This window comes from Vollenhovia emeryi, unplaced genomic scaffold, assembly GCF_000949405.1.
Source record: "Vollenhovia emeryi isolate VEMERY1.0 unplaced genomic scaffold, V.emery_V1.0 DF939170.1, whole genome shotgun sequence".
Lineage (NCBI taxonomy): Eukaryota > Metazoa > Arthropoda > Insecta > Hymenoptera > Formicidae > Vollenhovia > Vollenhovia emeryi.
Window position 1 is genome coordinate 35176 of NW_011967196.1, and position 17262 is coordinate 52437.

General features: G+C 45.0%; 1 protein-coding gene across 2 annotated transcripts in view; it reads left to right on the forward strand.

The window, feature by feature from the left end:
• Window positions 1-12929: 12929 nt before the first annotated feature.
• The window catches only part of LOC105563838, a 138616-nt gene continuing 134283 nt past the window's right edge, over window positions 12930-17262 (forward strand). For both annotated transcript variants that reach the window (XR_001009074.1, XM_012015780.1), the window contains exon 1: window positions 12930-13337. Coding sequence is in view for 1 of the 2 variants with exons in the window: in XM_012015780.1 (XP_011871170.1) it covers window positions 13265-13337 (73 nt within the window). In the remaining variant the exon portion in view is untranslated. The remainder of the gene's footprint in view (window positions 13338-17262) is intronic.

A 17262-nucleotide genomic window follows, 5' to 3' on the forward strand; every position in this document is an offset into this window, starting at 1 on the left:
TAAATTCTGCGCGCCGAGCGGCCGAGCTTTTCGGTCGAGCGAAGATTCGTCATATTTATATCGCCGCGCGATCTATGAGTATAAATATACATGCGCTTTATTGGAGCCATCGCGCCGTGTCCGTCCAATAACCGAATTAGCACGTGCCATTTCGCGGGCTTGCCCGGCTCTGCGAGCCGGGCGGCTATTGTGAACGTGGATATTCCATCTGGCAAGAGATTACGTAATAACGCAACTTAAGGGGATCCTAAAGCCACTGGCGAACTCGATCAGTGTCGATAAGATAGGAGACGGAATTAACAACGTCAATAGTCGACATTTTTAATTCCAAGTTCCACTCGGCAGCGTCCTCTCTTGGAAAAATCTGCAACTATTTCCACACGCCATACCTGCTCTTTTTCTCTTCTTCTAGACTTGGATTTCTGGACTTGCGTTTGTTAGAAGTAATCTTTTTTTCTAGGCTATTAATCTTGCACGATAAATTCTAATTGCACGATATTGTTCCGATATGTTGTCCCTAGAGTATGTTAGTCTCATTTTGTATATATTTATTGTAGAATTCCTGTGTATCAAGCAAATATTGTCATCAAGTGTAACAAAAATTAGTAAAATTTTTAATTTTTGTTCGTTTTTTATATAAAGTCCACCAGCATAGTTTAGATTTTGCTGCGTATTTTAATTCTGCAAGAGAGTTTTGCATTTCTATAAAGCCAATTGCAAGATTACTTCTAATAACGAATGTCGATAAAACAGACGGCTTTAGGATCCCCTTAACAGGGAGGGGGGGGCGGGGGGTGCGAACGTAACCGCGAGGCATCGGCGACAGCGAGGTAGATGCATCGTTTTCTCGGCAACCACCCGCGTGCTTTTTTTCCTCTCTCCCTCCCTCGCCGGTTGGGTAACGCAGTTACGAACAAAAGCGATCTCGCACCGCGTCAAACAAAACTCCCCTTGTCTCGGACGCGTAGACAAGCGCTCGCCCACATACGCGCGCTCACGCACACGTTCGCGCGCGGGTAATATCAGTTAATAGACGAAGATAATATCGACCGCCGATTCATCTTATCGTTGCAATAATGCTCTAATGGACGTCAAACTTCGTCGAACTGGCATGCTCGGGCAACTTTACTTAATCTTGCATAAGTTACAGCCCCCGAACTAATAGTAATAGAGTAGAATACGTTTGGCGTGCTGCGCCATAAGTGCTCCGGCTGCATGTACCAGTTCGGCACCAGCACGTTTTCGAGGTCGCGTACGCGCGGGCGCACACGAGTGTGGAGAACACGAGGAGGAAGAGCGTAAGAGCCGGGTGAGGGGCGGGGGAGGGTGGGAGAGAGAGTACGAGCGGACGGGACATGCGGCCAGTCCTCGTTAACAGCTTTGAAAGTTCGGATTAAACGCAGAATTGCGTTAAATTCCGCCCGGGCAGCCCTGACCCTCCGGCGCGCTTGCTCTCGACGAAGCACGATAAAAATTGGATCAAAATGCGATAAAGACGGGGAAAACATATTCCTTGATAATGTCCAATGCGCGGTCTCTCCTCGGGGACGAGGGGGGTATAAATTTAAATCTCGGATCCGCCGAATCTGTTAAACTAAATCATGGGCGGCGGATATAAATACGATGTCGCGGTTTCCAAATATACAGACGGGTGTCTGCAGCCTCCTCTTTAATCCACTTAAGGGGGATGCCGGAGTGATTCTGCGCCTTTTTGCATCTGTCAATTCGTGAAAACGTTTGTGCAATATACAAATTGTATTGCTTTCGTGTACAGAACGACAGTGCTCCACTATTCGGACTAAGGGCCACTTTAACCAACTCCGATTAACTTTAATCGACGATTAATTCAATCAGTAGTGCCGCCAACATGAAGACTTATTTTGTGTGTGTCGTTCTTAACTTAATCTTTTTGATCCATGGTATAATTGTGATTTCACGTATTAAATTAAAATACCCTTCTTGAAAACATACAACAACTTTAACACAGACGAAATTGTTAAATTGTTACGTCAGTACAACAGGTTACTAATAGCGAATTCAGTTGGTTGCACTAGTGCGCACTGAGCCTTGTTTCCAGTCAATTAATTCTTATCTTTATATTTAAAGATCATCTTAAGTACCTCTTGCAATATTTCTTATCCAGAAAAATGGTTTGTACAACGTTTACACGGAACATTTTTCGACTAAATACTCTTTTAACATGTATTTGAGACAAAGTTAAATATAAGAACTGATTATATAAACAATCCTTAGTGTGCACTCACAATGGGTTTGTTTCCTGTTCCTGCACTGGTGAACTAGCGCAGTAAGCTAGAATGAGAAAGTATATTCTTGTCTTACTCTAATTTATTGCACTAGTTCACCATTGCAGGAACAGAAAACAAGCCTAATCAGTGCGCACTAGTGCAAGCAACCGAATTCGCTATAAGAGATAGATTAAGAACAACACACACAACAAGTCTTCATGTTGGCGACACTGCTGATTGAGTTAATCGTCGATTAAAGTTAATCGGAGTTGGTGAAAGTGGCCCTAAATCAGAGAATAGCGTGGTACATACCATCGTTAGCTAACCTATAACCTATAACTTTGCAAATAGATTTTTGTTAGGTTTCTAAACTTAATTTCAATGATACCACACTGTTCTCTCATTTAGTCCGAACAGTGGAGCACCATCGGTCCGCGCACAGAAGCCACACAATTTGTATATTGCACAAATGTTTTCGCGAACTGACAGTTCCAGGCGCAAATAGTGCAAAAAGTGCAGAATCACTGCAGCATCCCCTTAATCTTCCATAAATTACCTGCGTCTAAATGAAAATGTTAAATCAGAATATTTATTAACGAGCAACGATTCGCGGAACAGAAAAGTCAATCATTTACACAGAAGAGGTACTATTTAGAAACGTGACAACGCAGGCACGTCCGCAAGTACGTCGATACGGCGGGATATCGGATATTTGCTGAATTTACGAGGAAATGTGAGTCGCGAGTAAAGTTATATTTTAAATTGTTTTGTTTAAATGCGATTTTTGTACATTCTCGTCCGCGTTCCATGCGGAATTACCTCTCAGTCTGCGTTGTAAATGTCTCAGTATTAACAAATCTGATCTCTCCCCCCCCCCTTTCCCCAACGCATACTTGTCCTTCGTTGAAATAATACATTGGAAAACACATCAAAGGAAGCGGGGATTAACGATATGTACATGGCTTTAAAATACCGCCGCATATAAAGTTCAGCATGTCGCGCGGGTGAAAATACCGCTTAATACCTAATCCGATTACCGGTTTAAAGTGTACAGGGTGTCTCGCCATTGCCGCATTAATCTTTACCGGGATATTTTTCGGCTGATTGGGAATTAATAGTTGCGCGCCGAAAACGTTGCTGGACTATCGGTATTCGCCGCAAAAGCTTTCAGTTTCCCGGAATTGAAATTATCTGCGTAACTCTTTCTCGAGTTACAAATCCGATAAAATAAAATGAACTAAACAAACAATAAAATGTTGTTATTTATTAGCGGCCCCGACGAGATCGAATTCGTTTGTACAAAAAGCGCTTCGGCATTTCCGCCGCTTTCGATGAAAGGGTACACGCGGTTAAAAGTTAATGAGGATTTCTTGCGAACATCCCGTATAACACGTGGCCCCGCGCGCGGGCTTTAATCCGCGCGCGCTCGCGTATGCCCGAGCCGCGCGGGTGAATCGCGCGGGTCGCGTCGGCGGGAGCGAAAATCCCTCCCCGACGTATCGCATTATCCGCGATCGTTCCGCTTCTCGCGTGGAGAATGAATTTTGATCCGCGGTAGCGGCGAAAATGCGGGATTTACCGCCGCCGCGGCGCGCGAATTGCCCCGGTGTTAACCGCCGAGCAGGTATTTTCGCTCGGCCGCGCCGGAGAGCCCAAGGCGCGGGGGAAGGACCCCGGGGGGAAGGAGCTGAAAGGAGGGGGAGAGGCCGCGCGCGAGCGAAAACACCCGCCGCCGCGCGCTGACACCCGGGTCGTTAAAAGTTGAGGGTATTACTCCGCTGAAACCGTAGGGGCGGCGTAAAGCTGGCCGGAGTTAATGTTTAAGGGTCAATTTGACCACCGCACCCGGATGTGAAGGCGACGTGACCCACTCTCTCTCTCCCTCTCTCTCTCTCTCTCCCTCCCCCTCCCTCTCTTTCTCTCTCTATTTCTCATTCTCACCCTTTCTTTCTCTATTTTCATCAAGAACCAACCAAACTCTGTGCAATGTCGGGCACATTTGATTGTGCCGTCCTCCGCTTCCTTCGTTACGTTTCGAGTATTCGTGGGTACCGTACCTTGATCTTTTTTATTGAGAAACATTGAATACGTACGCTTTTGATTTCGCTAGCACGATCCGTCTGTCTTTTGATTTATACACAAAGTCGTTTATCACTTGTCTTATCTCGTTTTGTTTCAGTCATCGATGTTTCAACATCGATGTACTCTTTTCGCCTTTTAAAAGGATCCTCAGTCATCTTTTTTACCGACACATTTGAACATAGCTTTTACGCTTGTAAATCCTTTTATTGGCTTTCATGCACAAAATAATACTAGGATAAGTTGCTCATACTTAAAACACTCAGTTCAGAAGTCTAATAAAAAAGGTAGTGGTATTTGAAATTTTCGTTTTTTATTGGCAAGCAATTTAAAATTGGCTTTATAAAATTGCAAAATTCTTCCACGCGACTAAAGCACGCGTGAAAACAAAGCCGGGGGTACACGACTTTATATAAAAAAACGAAGAAAAAAAATTTTTTAATTTTATGAAGCCAATTTTAAATTGCTTGCGAATAAAAAATTGAAAATTTTTACTACAAATATCTTTTTTATTAGACTTGTGAACTGAGTGTTTTAAGTATGAAAATGTTCTGCTATGCGATCTGCAACTTATCCTAGTATTATTTTGTGCATAAAAGCCATTAAAAAGATTTAGGGCCAATTTCACAAACATCGATTAACTGCTAACCGAAGGTTAATTGACCCTCTGTCTCTTCTTAGAGAACAAGATAGAAAAAGATAGGGAGTTGACTGAACTCTGGATAACAGGTTCTAACTCAATTAATCGACGTCTGTGAAACTGGCCCTTACACGCGTCAAAACGATATTCGAATGTGTCAGTAAAGAAGATGACTTTAGGATCTCCTTAATCAAACGTATACATATTTATACCTACTCTTTTTTTAAATGAGTTTAGGGACATGCATTTAGATTGAGGGAGGTTACGTTTCAAAATATTCTTCTCCGAGGAATATTTTACTCGATGGCCATTCCAAAATTTTGAGCTTTTTCGATCTATTTCTCGAGTTCCTAAACTCATTAAAAGAAAAGAACCCGAACCATTCTGTCCATCGCTGTACACCCAGAAAAAAGTTCGTTTAAAATAAAACACATTTTGCCCTTACTAAACTTTTCATTCAATTTCAAAGAAACGATTTCTTTACCTTGACCAAAATTTTGTTTGATTAAGACTGAAATTCCTAAGAAAATTTATATCTACTTCTTCAGATCTAACAAGTGTTTCGGTAAAAGTAAATAAAAATTTAATAGAACAGAAGGGACATGATTTTAACGTGTCTCATTTGTTTAACCTGAGTAAATTCATTTTCTGGGCGTATGTCCCACCGCGGCCCTTCGTCGCCAGGTGTATCCCTCCTGGTGATCTCGCCCCGTCGCGCTCTCCCCCGTCCAGAGGCGTGTCGCGCGTGTTACGTGCAGGAGCCAACATCTTGCGCCGAGGTGACATGACTTGGCGTCGTGTACCGAGACAGGGAAGGGGGGGAATTTCATTTGTTATTATTACTCGTGACTTTTTACCCTTTACCCACCGCGTGTATCCGCGACGCGACATTTCAGCGTTGGCGCGCCTCGACGTCGGTTTGTCAAGGACGCGCGCCCCGAGTTCCGGCGCTTCGGCGCGATCCTATTGTTCCGCAATTGTTATGCGTAATCTATCGACGTGCGCGCCGACTGTTTGTTCAGTCGATGCGGCGTAATTTGCGACATTATAATTTTATAATGTGTCGTAATTTAAATTTATGCGCATGCCGAAACGGCCATTTGATTATTTATAAATCTGTAACGCTAATTGCGTAATATACCAGGGGGACGTCAATCACGCGACCGGTCCGTCGGCGTATATCTCTCGTATTGCACCAGCGACAAATATCTCTGGCCCAGTGTAAAACGACTCTTACATCTCGCCCTCTCTTTCTCCCTCTCCGAGGGCAAATAATTTCCCGAATTATGTCCGACCCTGTTTTACACGTCACCGAGTATCTTCTGGCCGCTACAACGTGCGGTAATAATGGAACGCTTTAGGTAAATCGCACAATTTGGGATGCAGACGCGACGCAACCTCTCGCTCCCTCCCTCCCATGTCGCGCAGCCCGCATACGAGAATAACATTTGCCGTAGCAGTAATTTAACTTTCTAATTATATGTGGGCGTATGCCTCTTGATTCTGTTCGTGACGCGTTTCAGAGGATTGAAATTGTTATAAAACAACGCGGAGCTCTCCGCGGGGCCTCGCTCGCTTAGAAACCGCCGTCGCGACATCTCAGAAATGTTAAATCGCTGAAAAAAAAGACAAGAGATCCCTACGTCAATCCCGTTCCGTCTATAAAATCGAATGGAATCAGCGATTTGCGTTGCACTCGATACGCTCGGTGATTTTCCTCAACGCAGATCGTCGGCACGTTATTGTCCCGTTAAGGGGATACTAAAGCAGTCTGTTTTATCGACATTCTTTATTAGAAGTAATCTTTCAATTGGCTTTATAGAAATGCAAAACTCTTTTACGGAATCAAAGTACGAAACAAAATCTAGACTACGCTGGTAAACTTTATATCAAAAACGAAAAAAAGTTTTAATTTTACTAATTTTTTGTACATTTGACGACAATATTTGCTTGATACAAGAATTTTACAATAAATATATACAAAATGAGACCAGCATACTCTAGGGACAACATATCAGAACAATATCGTGCAATTAGATCCAAAATTAATAGCCTAGAAAAAAAGATTACTTCTAATAAACGCAAGTGCAGAAATCCAAGTCTAGAAAAAGAGAAAAAGTGCAATATGGCGTGTAGAAATACATAGTTGCAGACTCTTTCGAGAGAGGTCGCTTCCAAACATTTGTCAGACTATCAGTAAAGCTATGGTGTTGACGATGCTAGAATTCAGTCCAAAATCTCGGTCTGAGTAATGTGTAGCTAATAAAATTGCTGATTTTTCGTTACAAATTGATTGGCTATAAATTTCTCGGACCGAGTAGGACTTGGAATTAAAAATGTCGACAATCGACGTTGTCAATTCCGTCCCCTATCTTATCGACACTGATCGAGTTCGCCAGCGGCTTTAGGATTCCCTTAACCCTCGCTTCTTGTATTTCCATTTGAGCCCACCGTCTTGGTAGTCTTAACTTTTTTTACAGTCCCGTTATCGCGCCGTTTGCCGTGCGAACTTTATTTCGGTAATATTAAAGTTATGTAGTTAAGTTGAAAAGTTAAGGGCAAAGCGAAACTTGTCCGCGCGGGCCGCAGCCCCGCGCGTTATTCCGGAATTTTGCGCTGATTTGTTAGCAACTTTGTTGTCGGCAACGTATTATATATCGCGAACGAGCGCGGGCGTAACTTCTCACATGGAAGTTAATTTAACTTGGCAATTACACGTGCCCTTGAGCCCGCGTTCGGCTCTAATCGAACTTTATTTCATTTAATTTAAAATCACGCGAGCGTGCGAGCGAGCGTAGATCTGCGCGATCGCAACTACTTTGCCCCTCGGTTCGTTACGCGCAGTTGGATTACTCGAGGTAATTGTACGCGCGCGGCCCCGTCAAACCTTCTCAGGGAGAATTTTCTTCAATTCCGCGATGGCTCGCGAAATCTCGGGCGCATTCGACGATGAGAGCTCGTGGCACTTGAATCCGAGCGTAACGCATCGAATAAAACGTGATTTTCCCGGGCGCTGGTTTCCCTCCGGATTCCATACAGTTGATCGACCCGCGCTTTGAGAACGCACCGTGTGTGCCGTGTCACGACGGTAACCTCTCGCACGGGAGTAATTAAACTTTCTCGCTCTTTGTACGTGTAATTCTCCTGGTGACACCGGAGAGTTCACCCGGATGCGACGTGTACCGCGAGCTGTCTATAACTTTCCCGACGACGCGGAGCTGCAATTTTTAAGTCGAACGTACGCAAAGTTAACCGCTCCGAACGGCTTGCATTGTGTATTTACAGGAAGACGCTCGCGGCAGCTGGGAGGTACCGTCCGATGGTATCCGCTCCTTTTGCAACAAAGCGAATGCAACAAGTAAAAGCGCGCGCGCGCGCGATCCGCTAAGTCACCGCTTCCTGTTTATATCGAGCGGCGTAAAAAGAGACGGTAATGCTCGCGTAATGCTCTCGATATATTGATTCCGCTGTGTCATCTTCATCGAGATTCGCCACGAGTAATTTGCGCGGATAGAATTATTCATGAGTTCATTCCGTGCGCCTCGCTAATCAAATGCGTCGATGCTCTTGCAGCGCGAGGCCCACGAGTTCGTCGCGTTCTCCGCACGCCCGGGCTGGAGAATTCGCGTGTCGCGCCGGCCGCCGTCTAATGAGTCAACGAATTGATAGGACTCGACCACGACCACCGCCATATTTTCCCGATGGCCTGTTTGCTCGAGTTACGCGCGGACGACACCCTCCCCGTCGCCCCGGCCCGCCGGGCTCGCCATCGTCGTGAAAAGCATCCGATTGGAACGCGCGGCGAGTGTTCGATCCTTCGTTACGTATGACGCATTGATGAAATTTGCGGATCCGCGCGCTACGGTGTCGCGGAGTTGCGCTGATGAACGACGCGGCTCGTCAGGCTGACAAATTATGGAGTGACTGCAGCCACCGCTGCAGGGTCCGTTCGACTGTTGTGCGAGGTAACGAGCTGACTTTCGTCAGGGACCATATTAATTATCGCGTTATCGAGGACGAAAACAACGAGGCGCCGGGTGATAAGTAAAGAACTGATCGAGGGGCTTAACGGGTTCATCACCACGAAGAACGTCAATGACCGTCGTGTAAGTGACAATCACACTGTTAGAAGCAGTGTGTGAATATTACACACTTTATCGCATGTGATGTGTCCGCCGTTTCAAGACGTCTGTAAGTGTGTGACTTTTTCATGCACGATTGGATGTTTGATTTTATTGGCGTGTGTGACATTTCACACAAATGGAGGTGTATAACTTATTTAGGTGTGTAATTTTCAAGGTGCCAATAAATGTGTAAAAAAGATTGCACTATGTAGCAGATTTTGAAGTATCTCTGCTCCCGTCGTGAGAAACGACAGCGTTATCCGGAACCGTCGTTAGGAACGACAGCTTATTTGTATCGAGGATTCTTCCAGTCAAGGAATCGTCCCGCGACAGGTTACCCCACTGGAATACTCCCCCTGGCTTCCATGCGGGCCTCCTTTTATACCCTACGAGACTGGACTTTGCTTCCGAGTTTTTGGCCGCCACCATGCGCGGCCTAGCGGCGGTCGGCGAACTACTCAGAAGCTGGCGCTCGCGTATAGAAATATTACACATGTGTGAATATTACGTTTGACTATTTCAAACAGTATTAGATGTAGAACAGTATTTGATAAAATCCGCACATTGAAGTGTGTGATTTCCACACATTCTCTAATGCATTTCACACGCGCATGTTAAGAGGATAATGCATGACATTTGAAAAATTATGCATTAAATATGTGTGACGCATTAATATTCACGCATTTCAAGTGCGTGACGTGTTAATATTCACACATGTGTGATAGATCTACTTCTAACAGTGCAAATAAGATATAATATATCACTTATTATATTGTATGTTGGTGCAAGTCAGACACGGAGGGAAGATTCTCTTTTTATGAAAGTTTTTGTGAAATTTTACCGTACATTTTACTAGTAAAATTTCAAAACACTCATAAGATTCTTTGAAATGCCACGTTGTCCCACGATTACATGATTTTCAGGGTAAATTTTAAGGGGAAATTCTCTCTTTATGAGAGTTTCGAAAATTTTACTATACATTCTACCAGTGAAATGTAATACTAAAGTATAATTAGTAGTCAAATGTATAGTAAAATTTCAAAAGCTCTTCTAAAATTCTTCTTTGAAATGCCATGTTGTTCCACAATTACATGACTTTCAGGGGAAATTTTAAGAGAAAATTCTTCCCGTGTACTATAAATTTATTACAATAAATGAACTATTTCATAACGTCAATACGTACCATACATTTTAATTATCAATACGCAAACCTTATGTCACTCTAGACACGTGTCATCGCTGTAACAGCGCGGAAATAAGAATAGAACTATGTAAGTCAACGCAGCGTCAAGGCACCAACAGTTAAAAGCGATGCTCTTAACTGTTAGTTCCTTGATACTGCGTTAACCTACATAGTTCTAGTCTTATTTCCGTGCCGTTACAGCGATAACACGTGTCTAGAGTGACATAAGATCTGCGTATTGATAATTAAAATTGATAATTAAAGATCACACGTCATGCGCCGTTTGAATTAGTGTGATTGCACTTGATAAGGACCAAAATCCATGGCCGAAACATTGCGCGAATAAAGGAAGTTTTCCTGTTGCCAGTGGTGTCGAATTATTCATCTTATTTATTTTAATATTTGCTGGCGGTAGAATATCTTAAATTTAGTTTGAAATACTTCATCTTGTTCTCGGTATAATTGAATTGGCGCGAACGGAAAGTCACGCAGAAAATACGCGTGGTATTAATCGAGACTCTTCCCTGTAAGTTCCTTACGTCCCGCGTCGATTTAGAGATCTTGTAGATCTCGTCGCCGCCGAGAAATCACTTGGCACTGATGTTGCTTGTATTTTTACGGGCTTAAACGCGCATTAGCGAGAAAAATATAATTTGCATAGTACAACATGAGCCGAGGGAATTCCCGATTGTTATTTTATGTGACGTTTTTTCTCATTAAGAATTTTTCGTCACTCAAACACGCGCCCGTATGCTGCCGCTTTATTATCCGATTACAATATTTTGCATTTACAGCATACGTACGCGAGATACCGGTATTAACATTATTAAATAATTGCGCGAGAGTTTAATCCGCGCGAGCTCGCAAGTTCGGAATACGATTTTGTTTTGTACAATTATTTCCATTTTGCTTCTTTTTCACGGAAATAGTTGCCGACCCTCGTGTTTTTGTTGCTTTGCTAACGCGTTTAAGATAACTGACCTCTTTGAATGCACGTTGCACTTACACCACTTACAGCATGTTATTACATGACAGCGTTGTAAGTACAAAGTTACGAGAATTCATATGACTATACGAGTGTTAAACGAATGCCAAGCGATGTGATCAAAGTTTACTTTAACACGATGATGTCGCAGGATATTAAACTGAACTGTTGTCATACTGCAACGTAGTTCTCTGCGCTAACTTTATACACAAATTCAGCCGCTTCACGTTAGTTTCTGGAGAAACTAATTGCTTTGCGTGGCGCAAGCTCTTTTGTAGCTCTGTCGAAATTAAAACCGTAAAAAGCAGCACGCAACGTAATTTTCGTCCGAGGGATAAAAAGTGTTCGCATGGTTTATTAATAGATTATAATAATACCTCCGTGCGCGTCCCATTTGCATTCCCTCTTTCATGCTTTTAGGATATCAGATAAAGGGATTAGTAGAGAAATTAATAATCTAATATTATACGTATGCGTTAAGATAATATTAAATATTTCGTGTTTTCCATCTCCTGCGGTGCCGCGAAGGCGTAACGCGGGAGCCGGGGGCCGAGCGGCAGGTGAAACAGCGGGCGCGAAAAATTTGTTTTCGGACCTTTGCGTCACCTCGGTCGTTATTCGAACCTCCTCTACGAAATCCCATTCCTTAAACGTATGCATGACTCTCGACCGATTCGAGCCTGTTAACATATAAATTGCCGCTTAACGGCGAGACAATCAGTTTCGCGGGAACTCTTGGCAAGAGGGTGACGACGGGGACGAAGACGGACGACACCGAGTGCGAGGGTAAATGAGACAGTACGAGGAAAAGACAGAGAGAGGGAGGGAGAGGAGGCAACGAGAAGGGACGACGGGAGACGAGGGTCACCCCCGAAAGAGTAACGGGGGAGACGGCGGAAAAGACAGAGCGCGCTGGAGAACGGGGTGGTGGGGGGGGGGGGTTAGAAGGGGCCGCCGTCGAAGAGACAGAAACGTGGGGTAGGGCGGCATTCAATTCAATTTCCTAAGAAACTCTTTAGTGTTTGAGATACAGCCGCCGAAAGGATGCGCGCGAGGTTGGATATGTGGTGGAGATGGTGGGCGCGATCGCGGTAGGGGATGGAAGACAGATAAACGGGGCGACCGAGGGGGGAGGGGCGGGCTAAAGTAGAGCTGGATAGGTGGGATAGAGAGAAATCCGGTGGATGGATGGGAGCGCGATCGTTCGCCGCGCGCGAAAGGGAGAAGGAAAGAGGGGGAGACGGCGACACGTCACGGGGGTGGACGGAGCGAGCTGTACGGAAAAAGTGTAATAGTGAGTGAGTCGGAAGACAACTACAGCGATAGAGGGTTGCGTAAAAGAGAAAGAGGTTCCCGTGCGAGTACGGGGGCGGGAATAAGAGGGCGAGAGAGAGAGAGAGGAGTGAGAGGGCGGGAGGAGGGGGAGGGCGAGGCGGGAAGGGACGGATTGATATCGCCGAAAGAGAAGGTAGACGGTGTGCCAGAACGAGGGCGACGGGGGAGGGAGCGCCCGAGCGAGAACGCGGACGGAAGAACGCGGGATAAACGGAGATACGGGAGAGAGAGACTGACTAACTGACTGCGGCCGGTTAGGGGGCGAGGGGGACTAAGGATTCTGTGCGCGGGCGCGAGGCCGGCGCAAACTCTTCGTGCAGCATCCCTCGTCAGTTGCAAGTCAGGAACTATCGCGGCCGCGTGGCACCCGGCGCCGCGCCGCCAGTCTTGCCGATCCCGAGCGCTCTCGCGGTTCCGGCCGATCGACTCCGCGGTGAGACCGCGCCACCCCTCGTTCGCCAGCGAGCACCCCGCCGATCTCGCGCCCGTGCCGATGTCGTCGCGCGCCCGCGCGTCCTCCCGCTCGCGCGGGTAGATTTTCTTCTCTCTTTTTCTTTTCTTTTTTTCATGGGACACGCGGCACCGATCGGCGAGCGGGGATATATGTAGACGGGAAAAGCGTGAGAAACGCGCGCGCGTTACACAGTGACACGGAGAATCCCTCGCGGCAGAATGGATAAAGACTCACGCCGGAAGTACACAGAAATGCTATGTGGTCTGCTCCACCTGCTGCTGATAGTGGGGGGTAAGTTTCATTGTACAGTGTTAAGTTCGGCAGGGAGGTTTCCCTCGAGTGATTTGGATGCCGCGCCGATTGTCGCGCCGGCGAGAGGCGTTCTCCAACGACTTCTGGTCCTCGAGCGGAAGAACCGTTGAAGTGAATCCTGCTCTTTCGCCCGTTGGTACGCAAGTAAAGGGGGGGGGAAGTGGGTGAAAAGAAGGAATTTCCCCGGCTAGTGGTAATTTCGAGGCTGGAAGGGACTCTTTACTTTTAAACAACGCTCTCCACGTAGAAGAGGACGGTCTTTGATGAAAGTCCCGAAGTACCATGCGGTTCGGTTTATATTACTGAAGGACGTCGGGTGCACGTAGCGACGGGGAAAGAGCGGATAATGTTCGCTCTTCCGTATCGCGCCAAGAAGGAGGGACATAAAACGGTTAAGTTCCCACCAAGTTGAGCCTGCGAAGAGTCGTTAAAGGAGTCATTGGAGCCCTCGGCCCTCTACGCGCCTCCTCCTCGGTTGGAAGCGCCTCACCAAGTTCCGAGATCCGGGAAAGGACGCGGGATGCCCCGCGTTCTCGGTGAATAGGCGGTCGTTCGCGGCCGCTCTACGATCGGCACGAACGACATCATTACAGCCAAGTTCGGCTCGCGCAAGTTAGATCACGTCGGGATTGTAATCGGGGCCTTTCACTCGCCGACGCGCTCTCGTCGATATTACCACTGCGATCCGCTGTTCCCCGTCTCGAGTACCGAGGGCGCTCGAAGATATCGGCGATATTACTCGCGCTAAACTTTATTGGCGGATAAAGAGCGGTGAAAATCCCGCCTCTACACGGGCCGTAAATAACATTTAATTGATCATATCTGTTTGCGCTCCTCTTAAACGGACCGAAGTGTATTATACGTTGCTGCAAACCGGAGAAGATTGCAGCGCGAATGTTTTGCTCTGATTCGCGGTATCTTGGACGCGTGCCATTTCACCAGGGGGTGACTCTTATGGAATAACAGTTTTGATATCGGCCTTGTTATAGACGAGCTTACTAAAGTTTAGTTTTACTTTGTCGAAGTAGGTCGAGCGCTTCGCAATGCTCATAGTTAGGAGCTACAGCGGAGGGTGATAGTCTTCTTACAGTCCTTCGACGTGAATCACTTTAAACGACTCCCCTTTCTACTCCAATTAGAGCCAGATATTTGTTTTTGGTAAAATTGCCACGTACATGATTTTACGCAAACTAAACGGCAAGTGAAGACGGGAATTGGAGTTTAGTCGGATTAAAGTTAAAATTTCACGCCCGGGAGAAAGTACGATTCTGGTGCACAAGAGCAACTGCTACGTGACGATTGAAGAAGTTAATAAAGTAAGTTAAAGTGAGTGGAAGTGAGTCAGTGAACGAGTTTTTACATGTCCATGTGGACTGACGTACGCGTTCAATGATGTAAAAAACGCAGCCGGCGAGAACCTCCGGAACTATTCGAGATATATTAAAAAAAACTATTTCTGGTTTTCGCGTTTGGAAAAAGTTGCGTGCGTGTATGCATGTCTAGATTGACCGGCCGCGAGTTTGAACCTGGCGAAACGATCTACACGCTGAAACATGAAATGTCCTCGCCGTCAAACAATTAAGTGCGACAGTCATTCGCGTTTTAGAAATGAGAAATATTGAAGTCCTCACGTAAAAGTTAAATGATATATCAAATTCATTCCTTTTCTCTCAATACTTTTATAAAATAGCGGTCGCTCGGATTTTTTCAAATATTTAACGCACGTTAAGTTTTCAATAAAGAAATTCCAAAAGTTCGAATACGTATTTCGAATGTTGAAAAGATTCCTAATTAAAAGAGTAATCGATGAAAGGCGTAAAAATACGTTTAAAATAATAAATCACTTTTATACTTTATCCTTTTGAAGACCCGAGGGGCGGAGCCCGTTGGATAACTCGCGATCTGCTGAAAACGGCGGCAACTGGGGTGGTTAATTTATAATATAATTGAGTCTTTACTCTCGTTCACCTTTGCCGTTGTTACAAAATTGATATAAATTCGTTGAAGATCGTCGCGCATACCGAAAACGCGGCGCGCCTCGAGACGTTTTGCTTATACTTGTTATTTCAAGTTCCCTACTAACGTAAAATTTATCTTCGTGCGTTGCAGATTGAGGAAATTTCATAGACATATCGTATAGTTTTTATGCCTCTCTCGAGCGAAATTCACCCTTGTATTCTGAGAATTTTCGCGAAACAACATGCTACTTTCGCGATGTAGAACTGGGTTGTTTCCGATGAGACAAATTCTCCCGACTGAATATTTGCCCTCCGCTGGACCGCTGCTTTTCCACACGATTGCGTCGTGCCGTGAAAAGGCGAACGGATACGTGAGAATTCTTGGGCGAGCGAGAGAGACGGGAGAAGAAAGTCGAGATAGAACAAATCGTGGCGAACGCGCACCGGAATGCAGACATATCCGAGATATACTCGCCTGCCTCGCCATCTTCTCGCAGATACTTTACCTCCGTGACGCAGCTTCCGCGTTCTAAACCCGCGTTCTCTCTTATTGGAAAAATACAGCGTTCAGTACGTCGATGACGCGATTTATCTCCCTTTTCGGGGACGTCGCTTTTAGGATAGAGATTTCTGCACTCAACAATTTCGCGCTAGCGTGTCTGGCTCTTTTCTATTTATCTTACAAAATCCTGGTGTTTTACAAAGGCGCATCGTATTTTCCCATAATCGAGCTTTGGCTCCGCGAGAGAAGTAAGAACAGTATCCTAAGAAAATTTTCCTTTATTTCTATCTGATGCCGCGATATTTTCGAAATGAGCGTGTTTGCTTCCGAGAGTGCACCATATTTTCGAATGCTTCTATAAACTCCGCTCACTCTGCGCGCAGTTTCAGCATAAAACGTTTGTTATCTCTCACAACTTTATCTACGGCTGTGCTGCTTAGTTCTTCTCGTGTTTTATTGCGATTGTTAAATATTTTTTAACGGGACACGCAAATTCGCGCTCGCGGATGCGCAGCAGCGCGTTCGATTCAATTTAAACACGTGCGGATATAATCGTTCATTATTAATTGCCCACATAAATTTACGCCGAGCTGACGCGAATGGCAGCTGCCCCGTGAAACCCGAAACACTTTCTCCCGTGCGAGTGCAATTGCATTTCTTTCAGCACTCGAACGTCCTTGTGAGCATAGCTGGTACAATCCGCGACTCGACGGCAGGCTTTAATAAAATCAATCTTCACCGATCAACTGCAATATGTTGATTTATTTTCCAATGTAAATTTTAAAAGCTATTCGATGACAAGAACGAATTGATCTTCCTCGCTCGTCAGCGGCTGGGTTATTATTTGTTGAAATGTTTTAATCTTTTTCCCGCTGTCGGTTCATCATGTGTTACGTTTGCAGAATGTCACTGGTATTTCCACGTTTACCCTCGCAGTGTAAACACACACAAACATCTGCAATCGGAGTGTCCATCTCTGACAATTTTTTTTAATAACCTTTCGGCTAAACTTTCAATGGAGCTTTCACCGTTGCACAAGAATCGCGCGTATATTGATTTGTTGTAAAATTTATGTCATCAATTACAATAAACATCGTTGACATCGATGATTTACATAGGGATGCTGGAGTGATTCTGTACTTTCGGCACCTTTCGCTCCTAGAACTGTCAATTCGTGAAAACATTTGTGTAATATACAAATTATGTGGCTTTTGTATACCAACCGACAGTGTTCCACTATTCGAACTAGATCAGAGAACAGCATCCCTAACAGCACAGAAATATTTTAAAAGGTTAAATATATTTTCAAATCTTTTTAAAATACTTTATAAATATTTTAAAATATATTGAATCTTTTAAAATATTTCTGTGCTATTAGGGATGGTATCATTGAAATTAAATTTAGAAGCCTAACAAGAGGTCTTTCTACTCGAATAAGTTATAG